Source organism: Berghia stephanieae, chromosome 12 (assembly GCF_034508935.2).
Source record: "Berghia stephanieae isolate SIO BIC M18660-M18661 chromosome 12, UCSD_Bste_1.3, whole genome shotgun sequence".
Lineage (NCBI taxonomy): Eukaryota > Metazoa > Mollusca > Gastropoda > Nudibranchia > Aeolidiidae > Berghia > Berghia stephanieae.
The window spans coordinates 16,346,792-16,368,987 of record NC_088371.1 but is presented as its reverse complement, the minus strand read 5'-3'; the positions used below and the strand labels follow the sequence as shown (position 1 = coordinate 16,368,987).

The following is a 22,196-nucleotide window of genomic DNA, read 5'->3' as shown; positions in this document are numbered from 1 at the left end:
TCAAAAGATGAAAATCATACACCATTCCTCTTGTTTCATCTCGTCGGCCCTCCAAAAATAACAAACTTAAATAACATAAAATAAAATAAAAATGACATTAAAAAAAAACAAATACAAACCTATGATAAAATGACTTATGGCATACAGTATATAAATAAACACTTCATCTTTAGGTTGAAATTAGTAATGAGGCAACCTGTTTTGTTTTTTTTATAAGGAAAAGTAAAGAATGAAATTGGCACAATTACAAAGATTTTCGTAGGATATTTCAATTTCATAAAAATATATTCAGTACGATTCTAAACATATTTCTTTGTCTCCTTGTATTTCAGAGATTTTACTGCGCTTAATTTAGGTCATTTCTGCACCAATGATAAGAAATCCGAATGGCCAAAAGATTATAGCTTAGCTGTACCGATCCAAACAAGAAATCGTAAGATAAGGCAAGCATTACACATATTTAATTGCCTAAATTTGTCGAATTTGGAATTTGGAAATAATAAAAATGTGTACGTATCAAATTACCAAATTCCAAACCCATCTGCAGCTTTGTACCAAGGAACTACGTTTTCTTACTGACAAAAAGCAAGACTTTTTTTTTGGTTTGTTTTTTGTTTATGTTTTTAAGAGCTTGCAACACATAAAGGTCATATCAGCGCCAGTAAAAAGGAAGAAAATGGGAAAGTAAAAAGTTCTAGAATTACAATTAAAGCACCCAAGAAAAGGAAATACAAGGGGGAATTGGTTAAAATAGGAAACAGATGTAGATTCCAAGTGCACACTATCAGTGTACTTAGTTTGAGATCACCTAAAAGTCTCATCCATACACCAGCACATGATCCCACTAAGAGGAAAAAAACTCAAATGTTTACAAATCAATGTTAAAAATGAAAAAAAATATCAGAACATAACAGAGAGATGATTTACAAATCATCTCCCAAAACTATAACTATACATTCGCCTGTTTCCCTCCCAGCCAAGGTCAGGACAAAACTAAGTAATCTCATTCCAAGACAAAGACGAAAGCAATTGGAAAACAGATAAAGGAGGATAGAAGACACGGTAAGTACCTCCCTGCCCACTATGGGAGGTCGGAAACCCCAACCAGAAATATTTAAATCTGATCTAAGGCAAGTCTTGTCTTACCTAACCACAATCTTTAATCCCGTAAACGCATAAAAATAAAAATGGCAAATGGTATCCGACTACCTGGACACAGACGATGTCAGTGATGGGCGACGCAGATAATAATGATCATCTTTATATTACAACATGCAATACTGTAATACTTTTGTTATGGAGACATGGGTTATAACATTTTACAGACCTGCCATAGACAACCCCCTCCCCCCAAAAATAAAAAAATCTGTATATTTCTCAAGGGTAGACGGCAAGAGAGGAAGAGCTTAAATTGGTCACAAGCCCATTTCTCATTAAATCAACAGTCAGTTTCTAGATTTTCTTCACTGTTTATTAATCAATTATTTTTTGTTTTGAAAGCTATGAATTATGAGATAAAAATATAAATTTGGCCAAATGTCGCCTCCCAAACAGCCTAAAAGAAACCATTAAATTTGTATGAGTGGCAGGTCTGTTATGAATATGAAACCTGTCACAAATTTTAATACCACAACCCACAAGTACATGTTCATAATTATACATAATTTGTTTGTTTGTTTTTAAGAGTTTTATGGCGCTTGCGACACATTTAGGTCATGTCAGCGCCAGTAAAAAGGAAGAAAATGGGAGAGTAAAAAAGTTCTAGAATTACAATTAAAGGACCCTAGAAAAAGTAAAACAAAAGGGGAATGGTACAAATAGGGAATAGGTGTAGATTTCAAGAGCATACCATCAATGTACTTAGTTTGAGATCACCTAAAAGTCTAATCCAGACACGAGCACAGGATCCCACTAACTAAGAGGAATACATTCAAATGCTCACATTATAAATTCAAAACAACAAATATAATAATGCATAATAGATGATTTAAAATGAAAAAAATTATCTTCTCCTATAACAATAAATATACATTTGAATGTTTCCCTCCCAGCCAAGGATTCTGGCGAGGGCCAGGATAAAACAAAGTAATCTCATTCCAAGACAAAGACAGAGGGCAAATTGGAAAATAGCTATAGAGGGATAGAAGACACAGTAAGTGCTCCCCTGCCCAGTATGGGAGGTTAGGATCCCCACTCAGAATTATAGATAATTACCTTTAAGTAAGCATTAAAAAAAACCTGTAATATCATCCAACACCTTTTCTCATTTGGATTAAATATTAGCGATGAAATAAATTAAGCTGTTAGTTTGGTGAACGAAATTCATTTCACGGAAAATTAACACTAACATTCAGAAACAAATAATAATAATAATAATTAAAAAAAAATATAATAATAATAAATTACTTGTATATGAAATAATTTGGAAATTCATCACATATGATTGAATATGACATTGCTAATTATCATTTTATCATCAAATATTATAGCAGAGGAGGGTTGTCGTACTGATCACAATGTAACTTAAAAATTAAATTAGTAGGAATAAGATGTTTTTTAAAAAAAACATAAAAACAAAAAGCATTGTAAAGACCCTGACATGTGTAAAATATCAGATGAATTAAACAGAAAAAAGGCACATTTGGAATGTCATTTCCCCCCATTTCTCATGCATACATTTTATAGGATAAAACTGAGCCATTAAACAAAATCAACAGACATCAATCGCTTTACAAATTTCCTAAGAATACAGTTTGCAATTACATCACCTTATGATCATTGAACAACAGTTGGGATGAGTTAACAAAAAAGTTTTTTAAAAATCATTTCCCCACAAAATCTTTTTTTTAAAAATGAAAATTTGAAAGTGAAATTTGCGCATTGAAAGAGTAAACCAATTTTGTTTGGGTTTGGTGATTTTGCATGACAAAACTACTTTACACTGATTAATTCCTTTCTTAAACCCGATATTAAAAATAAGACTTTAATACTTCAAAAACCACATGAAGCAGTAACAGGAATCTTCAATGATGGGCTTGCACAATAACATGACTTGCTGTATCAACTTCTAAATAATCAAATAATGACAATTTTCGGTGAAGGTTAATTTAGCAGCTGTTTGTCCTATTATTTTTGTTGATAAATTGTTTCATTAAAAAAAATTACTATTCAAAATGTTGTCTACATTTTAAAGAAAAACCAAACAAACATTAACAAGTAAGTAATCACTCACTGAAGCTTATACAAAATAAAGATTTAAGCTTTTGCAATAATCCAAAAAGACAATTTTGATAAGAATAAAAAAGAAACAAACAACAAATTACAAAAACAATCAAGCATTGAAATCATTAACTATGTTAAAATATCAACCACAACATTCATGCTCCACAAATTTTTGGACAATGAATTCCTCCAATGGATTGAAATATCAATATTGTGAATAACATGAAGCAAAAGGATACTCAAGAATTATTATCATCATCATCGTTCAGATATGAAAATGCAGCATGACAAAATGGATCCATTTTATCTACTTTGATTTGATGCATCAAGTACGACATAACAACATTATCACTTTAATTTCATAGTAACAATCCGGCAATAATCATCTTATAAAGGGTCACAAAGTAAAGAGTGGAAATTTAGAAATGGATTTTGTCATTCCATAACGACGACGTACTACAGTGTAATAATGTAAAGCAAACATTAAAGTGAAAAAGCGATTAATTTAACTTAAGAACGAAATAAAACTTTTGTGAATTGAGACTCCTAATCCGTTCTTAATTGTCCCTTTATTCTGGTGTGCACAATTTTGGCCAGAAAACTTTCCATTTCGATATTGATAAATTTTCGATGACTCCCGACATGTCAAAAAGACTCAATCCCAAAACTTTAAAAAGTGTCAGCTCTGGAATTTGTCAACAAACTGGGGGTCACATGGGGGTCACCTTAATCAATAAATATTTGAAATTATAAGAATGTTTCTGGTCCACAAAAAATAAATGCACAGAAGAATTCGCAAAGTTAAATTCAATCCTTTAAAGGTGGGATTTGATTTTACTTTCAGCTGGCACCAGCTTTTACTGTTTTCACCAAGAGAACAGTAACTCTATTCCAATACTAAAATTGTTCCCTGTACAAACAATTAGTTTAAAACATTGAATTCCATTCAGCTCACTATCCAAGTGTGAGTAAAGCATAAATCAGTTACATTTGAAAACCAGCAGTGAGGATATTTTAAGACGTTTTCATTTACACTGATAACTATAATATTATCAATATGAATAACAATTGCTAAAAACTATATTATAATAATAATAATAATAAATAATAATATAATAATATAATAATAATAATAATAATAATAATAATAATAATAATAATAACAATACACAAGAAAAATAAAAGCATAGTAATAAAGTACAAAATGTGTTTAATGAGAGCAATGAAAATAATAATAATGATGATAATCATGTCAATATCAAATAGAGATATATTTCCATATTATTTAATGTATGCACCACTATTAATTTGATATTCTAAATCGTATTCCATTCCAATTTGCGTGAGATGAATAGAATTCATCTTTTATGTTCAACATACAATTATGATGCAATTAAAAAAAGACTTTTTAAAAATATAAAGACACACCAAAATTGGTATCAGTGCATCATCTTGACCGTGATACATCACTGTATCAACAACATAGTTTTGCAAAGGGTTGTGAACACATTATTCTTAATCTCAATGATGATGAAGAAACAAGATTTTCGGTATTTCTTTTTTATTAATGTGTAAATGTACCTGCCTATATTTAATTTATTTCAAAGCCAAAAAAATAGAACAGCTGCATCTTAACCCTCTCCTTACCAACCATAGGAAAATCGTCACATTCGTTACGATGCAACCGACAATTTTGTCCTTCTGATTTCTTTTGTACATCATAAAATTTAAAGATTTTTTTTTTTTATTACAGTTTTACAAACTTGACACTGTGTTGCTGGAATCATTTTTCGGAAAAAACATTATGTATAAAATGTACTTGTTGCTTTTCTGTTCCAGTAAGAAAATTCTATTTTTGTGTTGGGTGGATGTGAAGTTTTGGGGAAATCTCTGAAAATGGCTGGCAAGGAGAGAGTTAAGCAACTAAAGCATATCCTTTAATGTGATAATTCTTACATAAAAGCTACAGTGAGGTTTAATGGAAAGATGAATTTCTTATTCTAGTCTGATTAAATTTGAGGGGGAGAAAAATTGTATAAAAAATACTGGGGTAGTTAGTAGAGAATGGGTGATTGATTGATAAAGGGATTCAAAGTCAAAGAAATTATTTTACAAATCATCCAATAATAACATAACTGATGTGGAATCATGTTACACATAGATAATCTATGTCATATATGTGATGTTTTATTATAATTTCCTGACTGGACAGAACCACAATGCATGGCTTTTTCTTCCTTGTTATTATTTACCCTTAATTCCTACAAGATGGCGATAAATGATGATGATGTTAATGATGATGTTGATGATGATGGTAACGACGACGATGATGATGATGGCAATGAAGACATTCCTGCTGCGCTGGGATTTCCAAAATGTTTAACATATGTTGGTTTTTAAAAATTGGTTATTTACAGTAATTTTGCTAAGGTCAATTAATCATTCCCCCAAAACCAGCCATAAAAGGGATATTGAAGATTTATAAGCTATAACATTACGTAATCAGGTTTAAATTAAGTGTGATTTCAGGATATGCAGGACATAGGAGGTAACAAAATATCTCCTTCAATCGTGATGAGTTGCAGGAAACAAATGAAAATACTAAAAAAAAAAAATAAATAAATAAATAAATAAATAAATAAAACAAATTAAAAATTGATTGGATGAATTTTAAAATAAATTCTTAAAAACCTCTCTGGTGTAATGTCCATACAAAAGGATGAAATAATACATCAATGTCTGGACACCTTTCGTACATTATTCTATTCAATCACATCAACATTGTGCTTTCTATTCTATTTTCTACGTTTTGTTTTTCTGGTTATTTTTAGCACATAATACTTGAAGCAGTGGTGACGATTAGATTTATTGCATTATATCACTTCACAAAATTATCCCAACATCTGTAGCCATCTTTTTTAACACGGATCAAATGAAAGAGCTCTGAAGCTCTGAAACCAAACTCGGTAGTTGCTTGGTTCACCGGATGTGAGCTTGATAGTTATCATCATAAAACAATATGCAAACAACAAAGGAATGTTACTCTTTATGATTTTCATAAATATTTTGAACTCTAAAATTTAGAGAAATCTTTTTCAATAAGAATTTTCATATTTCGTGTTTATTTTATCGAAAAAATTATGTCGCAAATGACAATCACTGATTATAATTTCTTGAATAACTGTTTTATGTAAATAATATAACTTGGAATGAAAAAAATAAATTATTATGATTTATCTACACTCTATGACATTAGTTTGATTAATGAAGTGAGCATAAGAGGAGAGTGGGGGGGGGGGGGGGGGGGGGGGAGGGAGCATGCATGATCTATTTCATTGGCAAAATTGCAAGAAAAAGACTTTAACCAGCAGTTAAACAATTATTACTCTATAACAAGAAACTGTCAGTATCTGTGTGAATACACAACACAATAGTTAAATAAGACGAAAGAGTATCCTTGCTCCAAAATACTAGTCATTGTCAACTATCATTCATCAAGCATGACTGTTTGTTGCTTTTTTTTTTTTTTAATAATTTTTTTTTCTGTCATTATTTAAAAAAAAAAATAATCGCCATCATTTCCCCTCCCCCGTTTGATTTTATTTTTAAAGTATGCTACATTTATTGTCAATACATTCATTGTCCTCAAGATCTCCTAATGAATTGTTATTTAGGACCCAACAAAATGCCTCTGCTTTATTTTATTATTATTATTAATTTCTTTTTTTTGGGGGAGGGGGGGGGGGGGGGTTGTTTTTTTATGTGAGGTTGACAGAGTTTGTAATCAAAGCATCTGTTCAAAATAACGTGATTTCAATGAGGCCAATCTATTCTAATAAAACAATCAATGACAACAAATATCCTTAATAGGCTTGCCCTGCTCTCCGTTCCAATCAAAATCTTTAGAACCCGCAAAGCCAAGCTTGATCCCATTTTTATGAAGCAAACATGACAAAAGCCTTTCACTCGCCTTTCGTTGATTATCTACTCTCAATCAGATCTAACCTAGACCCAGCTATCATATATCACTACTGGATGGTAAAAGAAGGTAGGTACTTAAAAATGCAAGCATACCAATTGATTCAACCATGAATTGAGGTCCATCCGCACTCAACCTTCTTCTGAGACAAATATTGTTTATAGCAATAGCATTATAAAAAAGTATCAAATCAAAGCCTCATATCATAAAAGAATACTTTGTGTGTTGTTCCTATAAAGATTTTTTAAAATCATGATGTTATTCTTTACTAACTATTCACATAAATCTACAAGTCGTCCAGTTGACTGTTGTGTAGTGACATAATGATAGACTTGGTGACAGCAGCGGCCACGAGGGCCGCGTACGGCTGCCATTCTTTGTTACGTGCTCCGTCTACATAGTCAGCCAAACCTCTCACAAACAGGAAGCTGTCTTTGCGGTTGCCCACAATGCTGTCAAGAACCTGAAAATGAAAAAAAAAAAAAAATGAATTAGAGTAAATACATTAAGTGGAGGAAGGGAAATGTAAAAGAGGAAGGCAGAGGAACTCCTGGAAACGTGACCTTGATGCAGATACATCAAGAAGATGGAAATCATGTGGAAAGGACTGGAAAAGACAACCCAGGATAAAAGAGGAAATGTGCTGTGGTTGACGGCTTATGATTCATGGAGTGATGGGTATCAGTAAGCACATTATTATAATTATAATGTTGTATGCTAACTTGCATTACGTCTTTTTGTTTTCCTTTTTTCCAACATGCACATTGTTTCACAAAAAAAAAAAAAAGAAATTTTTTTAAAAAAGGATAACAAAACAAATAAATTAATTCAATGCGAAAAGAATCACTGGAAAAAAAAAATGATTGAACAAGTTTATCCAATCAAAAACTATGCAATGGTTACAACCAAGTTGCAATTTTCAGATTATTATTATTATTATAATTATAATTATTCTCATCACCATCATCATATATAAACTATACCTGATCAAACTCTGTATCGAATGACAAGATTCCGTATCTAGAGGCAAAGTCGTGGCGGGACAATTCAGACTTAACAGGTCTCCCAGCACCAAAGGTGCCAAATCGAATAATGGGTTTCTCTTCTCTGTCAAAGCCTTCGGGGTTCTCAGGATGTTGGACCTCAATCACCTGTAGGAAGCAGTGTGCAGCACATTAAGCATGGTGAAAGGTGTAAATCTATGCAATATAAAAATGTATATTCCTTTATGTTCATTAAAAGTAGGAAAATTGGATAAAATGGCTTTTTTTTTTTTTTTTGTTTGTTTGTTGCTTTAGGTCTCTTCCAACACAATTGAGGTTATATGAGAGACCGCTGAAACAAAAAAACAAGCAATCCAACAAAAATAGTACAAATGTAAATCAAAATCATAACCTAAAGATATCATAAGCTAAATTATAAATAACCAAGAACAAACAGGCAGAAGATTTACAGAAAAAAAATATCCCCTGTCAAAAATACAATCACAAACCAAAGAAGCAGGATAGGCTAGTAAAGAGAAGAAGAAACGACATCACTATCGGATCGTACACCCATGCGAACATCATAGGTATATGATTCAAGGGTGATGCTCCCATCCAACCACCCGCATAAAAATGGCTTTAAAATTTTTCCACTACTTATAAGAACACAGAAAAAAAAAAAAATAAATAAATAAAAATAAAAAAACCCCACAAATATAACAAGCAGGTGTCAGCCTTCTTCCTTGCTAAAAATAAATAAATAAAATTCCCTTCAATCATCCCCCAGGGGGAATTTCGTCTTTAGGGACTGGAATAACCCAGGCATGGGCTGCAGTATAGCACTGTAAAAGTGAGCCAGGGTGAGTGACTCGTTCAAGATCCAATAGTGCAGCTGGTAGTTGAATTTGGTACCTTTTCAGTACAAGCAGAGTTAAATGTTTTATAATTTAAGAAAAAATACACAACAATTCAAACGATTTACAAATACTAGAAATCACACATATGAGTTTTGCTTTTAGTGAAGGATCCCAGGTGGGGCTCTGGCAAGATTGAATACAGTTAAACTCTCCTATATCAACATATATGAAGCCATTGCATACTTGGCAGTGTAACAAATGGAACTATGAATTAATTCTACTATTCATTTTTTATAGTCTGTGCTAGTCATTAAATTGATAAGCCAGGTTGGTGTTATGGAAGGGGGAAGGGTGTAAAAGGAGATTTTACAGTACTTTCAATATATCTCATTCTTCAACAAACAAAACAAAAAACAAAAAAAAACAAAAAAAAAAACAGAAAGAAAAAAGGAAGAGGAAAACAGATATGCGTTATGCAATTTAAAAAAAGTCTTAAATAAAAACAGACTTCCACAGACTTTGGACAAAAACATCTGTACAGCTTGTTCTTTTTTTTTTTTTTTGGTGAGGGTGGGGGTATGAATTTCAAGAGAAAAAACAGTAATATCCTTAAATGTCTGATTTACTCCATTATTTCTATGATATATCAATGAATACAGACTTGATGACGTATAATTAAATCAGGCCAAAATATCCATTCATGACATAAAGAACAATTGATTTTCCTCTAAAACTCAGAATCTGAAGCATAATAAAATCTGAATCTGATCAGATTTGGCTTTTAAAACAATATGTATTTATAAACCAATAAAGTCTGTATCAAGGGCACATTAACTCTCTCCTAATCGAGCATTTCCAGTTTTTTCCCAAAATGGCAGGCTTAACCAGCAGAAAAATGGATTTTTTAAAACTCAAACAATCTCTCTACGAAACAACTTTATGTTCTTATGCATGGGACAGCGTGGCTCAGCGGTATGGTCTTTGCTTCGTACCCAAAAGGTACCGAGTTCGACTAACCGCCACGTTGTGTGGCCTTGAGCAAGTCACCCAGCCTTAGCTCACTTTGTGGCGCTGCACTGCGGCTGACGCCTGGGTTATTCCAGTCTTCCCTTAGGGATGAATAAAGGGAATTTATTTTATTTATTATTAATTAAACAAAGGTCATTGTGATTTACAAAATAAATCTGAATAAGAACAAAGAAAAAGCTAAAAGAAGATTGTTTGAAGTTACTGACCTGTCCCTCCCCAATGCCCATGTACAGTCTGTCAGAGATGACAGCTGGTCTTGAGTAGTCTTGTTCCTGAGACAAGAGGAGTTCCTGGCCCTCCTCAATGTACTTCTGCCACGGGCAGTAATTGGGCTCTACCTGAGTGGCTTTTTGGATGGAATCCACGACCTTTTGGAGTCCAAATTCTCTGGGGGCCCACGTCTTAAGCTGGTAGTGGATCTGATTTGATTACATCAAATGTTATTTATTAATTATTTGGTATTTTCATAAATAATAATGTGAAATTGAATGTAAGCTTCAATTTAATTACAAAAACAGATCAAATTAATGTTTCGGGTTTCCCCTTTATCAACAAATCAGGATGAATGAAACACTACAGATGAATGAGATATCTCAAAAAAGAAGTTTAAACCATAAAAATTACAAATCTTACATGAAAATTGACCAGCATGACTTAAGAATATCCAAATATTTTACCTCTCCTTCCTTATCCTGTGTGATTTTGTCACAGAAGTAGTAAAAAATTACAAATCTTACATGAAACTTGACCAGCATGACTTAAGAATATCCAAATATTTTACCTCTCCTTCCTTATCCTGTGTGATCTTGTCACAGAAGAAGTAAAAATTACAAATCTTACATGAAAATTGACCAGCATGACTTAAGAATATCCAAATATTTTACCTCTCCTTCCTTATCCTGGTTATCTTGTCACAGAAGTAGTAAAAAATTACAAATCTACATGAAAATTGACCAGCATGACTTAAGAATATCCAAATATTTTACCTCTCCTTCCTTATCCTGGTGATCTTGTCACAGAAGTAGTAAAAAATTACAAATCTTACATGAAAATTGACCAGCATGACTTAAGAATATCCAAATATTTTACCTCTCCTTCCTTATCCTGTGTGATTTTGTCACAGAAGTAGTAAAAAATTACAAATCCTACATGAAAATTGACCAGCATGACTTAAGAATATCCAAATATTTTACCTCTCCTTCCTTATCCTGGGTTATCTTGTCACAGAAGTAGTAAAAAATTACAAATCTTACATGAAAATTGACCAGCATGACTTAAGAATATCCAAATATTTTACCTCTCCTTCCTTATCCTGTGTGATTTTGTCACAGAAGTAGTAGAGATTCCCTCTTTCGTCAAGGGTGGAGATGACCACATCACCCAAACGGCCATGTTTGTAGTAGTCGGTGAAGTGGGGGACTGAACCGGACACACCCACCACAAACACATGCTCTATGTTCTGGAAGGTTCCTGGAGAGAAACAAACCACGACAATAACTGAAAATGATAACAAATCGATTAACAATCACGAAAAAAAAAAAAAAAAAACAGTACCAGAAAAAACAATAACAAAGGAAAAGAATGTAACAGTGTTTCAATCAAATCCATAGATTTATCTTCAACTACAAGTTCTTCTACTTCTGTAGTGGATACTATTTGTTATGCCCTGGCAATGGTTATTAGGACATAAACAGAACGAGTCCGGAGTTCGTTGAACCCTCCTCAGGTTGTACGATTTTCTGAACACCTCAACCACCCAATCAGGGGGTTCGAACCATCGCTATATAAACCGAGGCGTGGGAAGTCAAAGGGAATTCTTTAAGTTTTGGTGAGCTGGGCACAATACCACCATTCCAGTGGTCGTGTTTGATCTTATTTTATTATAGTGGTGTTCCTTATTCGTGGATATCAGAAGAGAGACATGCAGGATGAATAGATAAGTAGAGCTGTCTCTTTCCTATTCGTGTTGTAGATGTAACCTAGTTTCTGTAAAAATTGTATCGTGTTTGTTAATCTTGATTTTCTCTATTTTATCATGGTTAACATTCTCTAGTCGTGAAACATGGGCTTCCCCTTCTTTCTCTATCCTCTGTTCAGGCTAGGCTCAGTGCATTGATCTGATCTCCCACTCCCAAGGAACTTATCAACGAGTTCCCTCTGTCTATCTTTCTCCTAGTCTTTTCTTTATGCTGACAAATCAGGCTATCTTGCTATACCAATTCTCCAGGAGCAGCCCGATCCGTCACACTATTACAGCAAACTTAACCATTTTTGCCAAAAAATAGCTCTTCCAGAGCCAGAGCCATTCTGCCGTTGTTTTTAAAAACCCATTATATGCAATGTTAACCAAATAGCACATACTGTGTTCTTTAATAAAACGGCAGTACTGCAGTTACTGTTACTGTTCTATTGAGAATAATCTTAATGCAGTCACTAGCATACAAAATCTCTCCTGATGAGGAGAAAGATGGTTTCTAATATCTACAATCACCAGCACAAGTTCCCACTCAAGGTAGAATTTCAGATGTTACCAATACACACACACTTATTGATTGGGGGAATGCTTGTATCTTAATTATTTTTTTTGGTTTGTTTTGTTTTTGGTCATTTGTTTGTCTGTTTTTTTTTTTTGTTTTTTTTTTTTGGGGGGGGGGGGGGGGGGGGGGGGTTCTTTTCTTTTTCACATTTTACCGACAACAAAATGTGACAATATTGTTTGTTCTTATAAGACACCGAACTTCACGTTTATGGCCACATCCGATTTGAAAGTTCCCGACTCAGACAAGAAAAATCAAGACCCTTTTTATTTTCAAGACTGTTTTTTTCCCGATCTTGAGGAAATAAAAAAATTCAAGACCATTTCCCGACTTCCATACCGAGTGGGAACCCTGTGCCTCCCTCTAGACAGATGCACAGGGTTTCTCCTAAACATGTACAAAATCAAATAGTCCCAACATCTTCAGCACGGAATATAAGAACACAACAAACCTAGAAGACGAGTGGTAGTGTTTCCAGATGAGATTTGGGCAGCTCTGAAGTGTCCAATGGCCGGCAGTTTTGTGGTGACAACTTTGTGTTCTCCAATGTAACCAGTTGTGTATACATTGGACTCTCCTGGGGAAAAAAATAATAGAAAAAATTATTTATAAATTTATCTCATGCAAATGCATTACGGTACATATAGTAATAAAAATTTTGTTAAGTAGTTCAGACATGCAGCTCTTTTATGTGATATCAGCACCTAAATATGAATGCTGATATTGACGCTATGTGTCGGGGTAAAATACTCACAATATCCACCAGCCAGATATAATGTACCAACACCAAAAAGCATGTGTAACCATAAATGTTTATACTCAGATTGATAAAAAAATTGAAATCATTAGAATGGCTGTCTACAAACAATAGTAAAGAGCTGAGTGACGTCAATTTCATTCCATCTCTATGGAGGAAAATAATTCAAAAATTGATAAAAATTCTTTGCCATTTGTAATTTGTGGTTTCAGTTGGTGTAAATCCTGACCAAATTCCTTTCAAATCCTAATTCGTCACATTATTTATCAAAATTGTTGTAACTGCAGCACAAGACAATTTTCATTAAAATAGAAGTAATAATCACACAGTTCAGGCCACTATGAAGCCCAAGTTGCGTAGACAGGACTGCACTCTTGGTGAAAACGGAGAGACATGATGACAAGTAAGAGAACAACTGAAGGGTTATGGTATAAAAGTGGAAATTAAGGTATGGAATATTAATTGTTGAGCATAACATTTTGTTAGACACCAGAGCCCATTCTTATGTAGGTGACTATATTCAGGGATGTAAATGGCAAATGACCAAAAATTCTGAAACGAACTCGCACACTTCCTTTTTACAAAATTAAAGGTTCAAATAAAAGGAAATGGTTCTGTATGTATTTTTCTCATAGTCCATTTATAACTACAAAGTGGAAGCGAAGAAAACTGATGAATATATAAATATAACAAAGGTTGATAAATCTGTTAAAAAATCACCTGATGTCCAATTGATTATATTGTAAGCTCAGTCTCCTAAGCCTAACTCTACTAATACTCTACTAACTCATTTTACACATGAGTACGGAGAGAGAATGTGAGTAAAGAGCCTTTTCCAAGGACTCAACTATGCAACCAGCGAGGCTCGAACCCAGGACCTTCCAATCCGAAAGCGAGTGTCATACCACTTGACCACATAGCTGCACAACATCATCATCTTTCATCCTCATCAACTTATCAAAACCAAACACGGTCAGCCAGAAAATTTCAAAAAGCCAGTTTTCAGGCTTTAGTCGGAAAAAAAAAAATGGCATCCCGTCAAAACTTATAAACTCACCCTCTGTCTTGTATCGTACATAGGTGGTCTTGTTCTCCATCATCGCATCCACTGCCATCTTCTCACAATACTGGGCTGTGATAATGGCAATGGTGGGTTGGAGGTTGGAGGCCAGGGTAGGCATCTGTTTCACCATCTGGACCTCTGTATGGGCAAAATAATCCAACAAATTCAAATAACTGCAGTCAAATAATCCATTTTTATTAAATTTTGAAAGTAAACGAATTTAGTTTTAGAAGCTTAGCAGTGATTGCCCTACTTTTGGGGAAAAAAAATAAAAAATCTTCAACAACTTGTTTTTTAAATGGGCAGAATTTAACCCCCCCCCCCCCCCCCCCTTCAACAAAAGAAGAAAACCCCAAAAAAATGCATGTAGCAAATTTTATTTATATAAGTGGATAAATGGCACACTTGGTTTTCTACTTGGAAACATTCATGTTGTCCAGATGACTACAGCTGGATCCGAGTCTTCAAGTCACAAGTCAAGTATCAAACCACTAGATCTCAAAGCTGCACATTGAAATGACAACCATTAAAACCATGATTCAAGTCCCTTTACAAAAAAAGAATTCATTGTTTCTATAACTAATGTAAGTATGACTTTGTTTCTATCTCCATCACCTGTTTTGTCATCCAGTACCCTACGGATGAATCCTCCCTTCTCCATGGGCTGAATGAGTTCTTTGGTCTGTAGCTCTTGAAGTTGAGCGGTGACAACAGCTTCATCAGATGATGTGATGCTGAAAGAAATATTTGCTGATCAGAACAATACTGAAGATCAAAAAGTATTTTATAGTGACAAAAGAGGAAGACGATGGTGTGGTTGTAAAACAGTTGGTTTTCAATTGCAAGGTTACAGGTTTTCAACATGTTTCTGAGTTATAAAAAACCATGAAGCTTATTGTTTCATCACACCTGGGCTTTGACTTTGAAAAGAGGCGTAGTAATCCAAAATGTTTTTAAATAAAATAAAAATGTTTTTAAAAATTCACCTTTTTAGCCCCCCCCCCCCCCCCTCCCCACTTTTCTTCTTTCCATTTTCATCATTTTTGAAAATCAGAATTTAACAGACCATGGCGGAATAGTGGAAAAAGAAATGTGACAATAGGAATGATTACGCCAAAAGTGGAAGGGTTGGCAGCTAGGTATGCAGTTCCATTGCATATAAAGCGAGTGCTCTTCCAACTAAGCTATCAGGAACTCCCCAATACACATATGAAAGTCCTCATCAATAGATAGTATGAAGATGACGTCACTCAGGCCTTTGTTATTGTTTTTGCCATCCGCGTTTGTGAGTTGTTCTCACTAAACTGTATTAACCTGACTATAAAAGTTCATGGTTACACAGAGTTTGTGTGTTGGTCCGTTATACTTCCGGATGGCAATGTTGTGAACTCCTTGGCCAAGCACATTCTATCTATAATCAAACATTCACTGTGTCTTTCCATCATTACGGGAGAGGACTACAGAGAAACAGCAAAACGTCCCAAATTAATTCGAACTGATAACTACAGTGATGAGACGCAGATTCCGCTTTGCTGGGCATATCTTACGCATGGCTATGGACGCAGACCGCCTCCTGCGTCGAACTTTTATTGTTATTGTCTACTTGAAGAGCTCGACAACTAGACCAGCAGGCACTCTACTACATGGGATGGATTCTATGCCCATTGACGAAATTGTGACTCTAACCAGGAACAGACGTGCTTTGGTCCCAATATGTGAATTCCCTGTGACCGTGACACTTTTATGCTGATGTAGCATAGCACCTTATAGGTGCCGTACTTATGTGCAATGCAACTCATACATACATACAAACACTCACCGAACCATGTCTTCCACGGATAAAGCATTTGGATAGGCCGATTCGAGCACCGTCAAAAGCTTCTCTCTGGTGATCTCTTCAATAGGTCTGTTATCCACCTTGTTGAGACCTGGAATGATAATAAATTTTAAAAATATCATGAACAATGTGTTTAATCATTTACAGACATTGCTACCATCATCAATGTCAGGAACATCTTTAAATCCAGCTTTTAAAAAAGTGTAATTGAGAGGCAGATGACAAAATTTCTGAGAATTTTTCAGGAAACATATGGTGCCTTATGTTTTAAGTCAATATGCTTAAATTAAGTATATAACGGTGGTGAAAAGAGTAAAAAGATTGTGGCAATAATAACCTGACATGTGTCGATGAGATTTTTTTTTTACAAGTCAGCTTAATGATTAATTTCAAATCATCAATTTTTTTCAGAGCTGGATTGAATCCCAGTTTTTGAGTTGTGAAAACAATTGCTTGCTACCTTCATTATCTGCTAGATCTCATAGAATTTGATCCAGTTATCTAATCTACGATACGTGGACAGAGAGGCCCTGTAAACAATGAAACCTGAAAGCAGATCTTTTCAGAAAATATTTACTTAATTGAATTTTAAATGCATTGTATGTGACTTTTGTATTGATGGAAGTTTTTGATGCCCGTTTTATGCTCTTAATTGTGTTTTGATATTTTGGTTGAATGGGACATGCAACATTATTGTTACCTGGGTAAACAATGTCCTTTTTTTTTATTTTTGAGCGCTTTGAGGTTTTGACGAAAGGGGCTATAGAAATATGCTTATTATTATCATTATTATAAATCAGGGGTATCCCATGGTTGAGCAAATTCTATTGTCTGTAAATTAAATAATTCAGTAAAACTTTCTTTTCATTTTGGCCCGAGAACTTCTACCTCATATATCAATAGCTTAATATAATCCTCCAACCTTATCAAAAGACTTAAACCTAAGACTTCATAAAAGTCTCGGGAATGAGGCTTCATGACACAGGATCTTCTTAAAGATTTAAGGATTTTACATTTTCTGGCCAAAACCTCTATTTCTAAAAGTGTAGACAGTATCAGCTAATTTTCTCTATATTCTGCTTGTGAAAAAACAATTCTCAATTCCCTTTTAACAATATATGATATCTCATGAGTAGCAGTGAATTCCCGTATATAATACAAAGATTCTAATAAAAGACAAAAAAAAATAAAAAGAAAAAAGAAATAAATAAATAAAAACATTATAAATTTTTTTTTTTAAGAACAAAAAGTATATTCTTATCTATCATCATGTTACAAAATCAAAATATTGTCCAACTGAAACTGTTTCCTGTCTGTATCATTCAAAGGTAATGAATGCAACATTTCTGTATATTTGTTTTATTGCACACACACGGATTAAATGAAATAAATCATTAAATGACGACTTAACAATAATACTTGAACTACAATAACAACAGAATAAAAGTGATAAGACATATTTTTGTTAGAAAAGAATATAATACATATACTATAAAATCACACCACCAACGTCCTAGTGGAACCGTTTTTCTAGAGATATATTTCTTAAAAGTCAACGTGAGTTTCTGATTTATTTTCTTTTATGTACACAACAAAACAAACAAATAAAAATGATAAAAGACGTCTTTTTATAAAAAAATAATGTTTTTGCTCTTTTGTGTGTGTGTCTGGGGGGGGGGGGGGGGGGGGAGATTGAAGAAAAAAAAACAAAAACAAACTTAAAACAACAAAAGTGATGAAAAACACTGACAACCAATTAATGTGTTACATTAAACACTCAATGTCGTAAAACGAATCCATGCCTGTGTGCTAAATCACTTCTATTTAATGAGTACGGGCGGGTCATGTATAATGTCAAGCTGAGACAGGCTATGTGACAATGGTGACAGGACGATGAAAAAAATTCCTATTCCTAACATGGATTTTCAAAAATTATAAACCACACTTTACTCTATTAGGTACTGTTGATTTATTACATTGCACTCCAGTCATATTGTACATAGTATCTTATATATAATCATTACTATACATTTTTAAAAAATCGTTTTAAAGACAACAAGATAATACACAAACAAAAACATAATGCTCATCAACAACAATTGTAAAAGCAAATGATCGCAAGAGAGCTTTTTTTTTTTTTTTTTTACTTGCAGTGATATAAGAGTTCACTCCCTTATTCTTGTCTTTTAAAGACCGCATTAAAGTCACAAATATCCCCTCACCACCGAAGTATGTAGCATTAGCATATTAAATACGTTCATAAAATCTTAAAATACAACCGGCGGTTCATGGGATCGAAAAGGATTTTCTATTTGTATAAATCATCATTATTCTTCTTTTTTTTTCGGGGGAGGGGGAGAGTTTTATATCACTTAAAAGAGCAGGAGAGAGGAAGAGTGAAAGGGAAATATGAAGGAAATGGAGGGGAGTAGAGAGAGAACGTGGGAATGTGTGTTTGAGAAAGAGGGGGGGGGGTGGAGCTAAGCTGGAGAGAGAAGGAGGAGAGAGAGAAGAGAGAGAGAGAGAGAAGAGAGAGAGGAGAGAGAGAGAGAGGAGAGAGGAGAGAGAGGAGGGAGAGAGGAGGGGGGGGGGGGGGGGGAGAGTCGTGGTAGCAAGGGGGGTGAGGCAGTGTGTGACACCTTAATTACATTCTTCAACAGAAATCTCAAAAGTGTTAAAATGGTGAAATAATCGTAGTCAAATTTAAATGATTTTGCTGATCCAAATCTTTCTTATAACCTATGCGTGATTTATGCTAAATTAAATATGTGCATACGAAGCATTCAACAACAAACACCATTCCAGTCCAACAACGGCCGTTCTTTACGGTTAGGTCGATACTCATTTTACATGGAATACAATCGTGACAACCGGTTCTCTCCCCTCGTGATTTCGATTTCGGGTAGGAATAAACAATGAGCAGAGCGGGGGCCGTGTCTCTATTATTACTACTATATTATGGCGAAATAATACAGTAATTGTATAACTGGTGCGTCTTATGTCCATTTTTATGGATTATGTCCTATAATATATCATTTCGTAAGAAGAATATATTAAAATGTGGGGCATTTCGGTAATACATCAAAGATGGTCAGTAGCTCTTGGGAAGAAGAGGAAAACTGAAGATATATATGATTACGAGTAGTATAGATAACATTTCAAAGCATTCCTTCCAATAAAAAAACAAAACAAAACAAACAAACAAAACAAAAAAATCCAACAACAAAAAAAACTAACAAACAAAAATAGAGAAACATACATACATAAAATTTCAGTAATAAACTTGCTCATTCGAGCTTTTGATTTCATCAATTACAATAGCAAATCTGTCTACAGTGCTGGGAAATGGTCAAATTCTCTTTCTTTCTCTAGATTTTAACAGAGCTTTTGACACCATCGGGTTATACACCTTATAAAGCCCAGAGGTATATTAGCTTCCAAGTATTAATAAATACATATTAAAAAGCACAAAACATACAAATAAAATAACAATTCCATGCTCCACTTAAAAAAATTGAAAACAATTAATATTTTTTTCTTCTTTTAATGCATAAACATCAAACAACAAACACAAAATACACACACACACAGGGGTAGGTTTTAACACAACCAGTCAGGTACCTGCATACCAACAAGCGGCTCGACAACAGTGAACTACTATAAACCGTATATAATTAAAACACATGATACTGACAGTGACAGGCACTCATGTTTAGACCGGTAAATATTTAATATACACCATACTAGCCTTGGGATTGTTGTCTTTTTTACCACGCCACTTCCGGAAAGTAATCATTATTAATATGCATTTCGAAATCGAATAAGATGAGAAATCAAATATGGTTACAAAACCAAGCTTAACGTTTAACACAGCGACAGTGGTGGGGACGGGTTAATCAAATTAATATCAACTACAAGATTAAATAATTTAATAGAACGTTCTGGAAATAATATTATGGGGTTTGAAATGAAAGTAAGTAGTAGAAATATTCGAATGTACTTTTGGGGTATCAGTCCTTATCATCCCGACATTGATTTGGACTTGTAGATTAATATTAACATCATGTGGGTGGGACGAAATTGATGGATGGAGAGATGGAGAGATAGATAGATAGATAGATAGATAGATAGATAGATAGATAGATAGATAGATAGATAGATAGATAGACAGACAGACAGACAGACACACACACACACAAAATATATATATATATATATATATATATATATATATAGAGAGAGGAGAGAGAGAGAGAGAGAGAGAGAGAAAGAGAGATAGATAGATGATAGATAAGAATTAATATATAAATATATATATATATATTATATATATATATATATATATATATATATATATATATATATATATATATATGATGAGAGAGAGGAGAAGGAAAGGAGAGGAGAAGAGAGAGGAGAGAGAGAGAGAGAAGAGAGAGAGGAGAGAGAGAGAGAGAGAGAGAGAGAGAGAGAGAGAGAGAGAGAGAGAGAAAATAGAGTATGATAGGATAGAAAAATACAAAATATCTAATTCCCATCAAAGTCAACTTTCATTATCTTTCTCATATCTTTTTTGGCACTGTACTGTCTGTGCATCATTGTACATGCCAATACCAATGCTTCGCTCCTCCCATATACTTTTTTCCCCCCATTCGCGGAACACTGTCGTTTGATCACGAAGGGTTTGCAGACAACAAACACATTTAGAGACTAAACAAAACTTATAAACACATGTCAAATTATGGAGACGACCTAAAAGCATAAATAGGGCACTGTAAAAACGAGACGATCAAACGGATAAAACATAAAGGGAAGACCCCCCCCCCCCCCCCAAAAAAAAAAAAAAAAAAAAAAAAAAAAACAAGCATGCTCGACATGGTGACACGGATAATGGGTCTGATTTAACGAGTTCATGACTCAAATAAAATGAATAAATGTATGAATGATCTCTCTCTCTCTCTCTCTCTCTCTCTCTCTCTCTCTCTCTCTCGCTCTCTCTCCCCCCCCCCCTCTCTCTCTCTCTCTCTCCATTCTCCCTTTGTTTCATCTTTTACCCCTCCTCTCTCCCTCATTCTGTCTTTCTATCTATTTATATATTTATCTACCTATCTATCTTTACCTATAACACACCTGCATCCTAAAATTAATATAATGGCAGTGTACATGTAAAACAGGCTTTAAAGGCCATAATGTGTCAACTGGTTCTTTTATATGTACCATCACTATAATTTAGTGCACATTAAACACGATATTTTTGTTGTTGCTTTTTTTCACCCCCCCCCCCCCCCTTACTTTTCAATGACTGCTGTTACTGTTGCTGCTATGCTACAATTCAACTAAATATTCTGCCGTATTGGCCAGAAGACTCGTCCTCCAAATCTCGATCGATTAAAATGACACTCATCTTGTCAAAACTTTCAAACTGACGACGACCACCACAACTACTACTAAGACGACGACGCTACTACTACTACTACTACTACTACTACTACTACTACTACAATATTACTACTATTATTACAACAACTACTACCACTACTACTACTACTACTTACTACTATACTACTACTACTACTACTACTACTACTACTACTACTGCTGCTGTTGCTGCTGCTGCTGCTGCTACACTATTACTACTATTATTACAACAACAACAACAACTACTACAACTACCACCACTACTACTACTACTACTACTACTACTACTACTACTACTACTACTACTACTACTACTACTACTACTACTACTACCACTACTACTACCACCACCACCATCACCACACTGCGACCCAATTTAGTGTACAAATCCTTTATCCTCATTCTCCCACGACCTGTCAGAACATCTCTTTATTATTTTATTAAATTACATTGGCGGTCAACAAATTACATGTCTATTATATCAAATTATATAATTCATAGTCCCGGCTTCCTG

The 22,196-nt window shown here is 34.1% G+C and overlaps 1 protein-coding gene across 4 annotated transcripts in view; it reads right to left on the bottom strand.

Moving 5' to 3' along the window:
- Positions 1 to 6,029: 6,029 nt before the first annotated feature.
- Positions 6,030 to 22,196, bottom strand: part of LOC144957441 (uncharacterized) — a 37,971-nt gene continuing 21,804 nt past the window's right edge. For 2 of the 4 annotated variants that reach the window (XM_078888706.1, XM_078888704.1), the window contains 8 exons: positions 16,247 to 16,355; positions 15,043 to 15,161; positions 14,422 to 14,565; positions 13,059 to 13,184; positions 11,368 to 11,540; positions 10,277 to 10,489; positions 8,185 to 8,352; positions 6,030 to 7,664 (listed from right to left, as the gene is read on the bottom strand). In XM_078888706.1, coding sequence (XP_078744832.1) covers positions 7,488 to 7,664; positions 8,185 to 8,352; positions 10,277 to 10,489; positions 11,368 to 11,540; positions 13,059 to 13,184; positions 14,422 to 14,565; positions 15,043 to 15,161; positions 16,247 to 16,355 — 1,229 coding nt within the window. In that variant the 3' untranslated portion in view covers positions 6,030 to 7,487. The remainder of the gene's footprint in view (positions 7,665 to 8,184; positions 8,353 to 10,276; positions 10,490 to 11,367; positions 11,541 to 13,058; positions 13,185 to 14,421; positions 14,566 to 15,042; positions 15,162 to 16,246; positions 16,356 to 22,196) is intronic. The other 2 variants (XM_078888703.1, XM_078888705.1) reach the window with 1 other exon arrangement.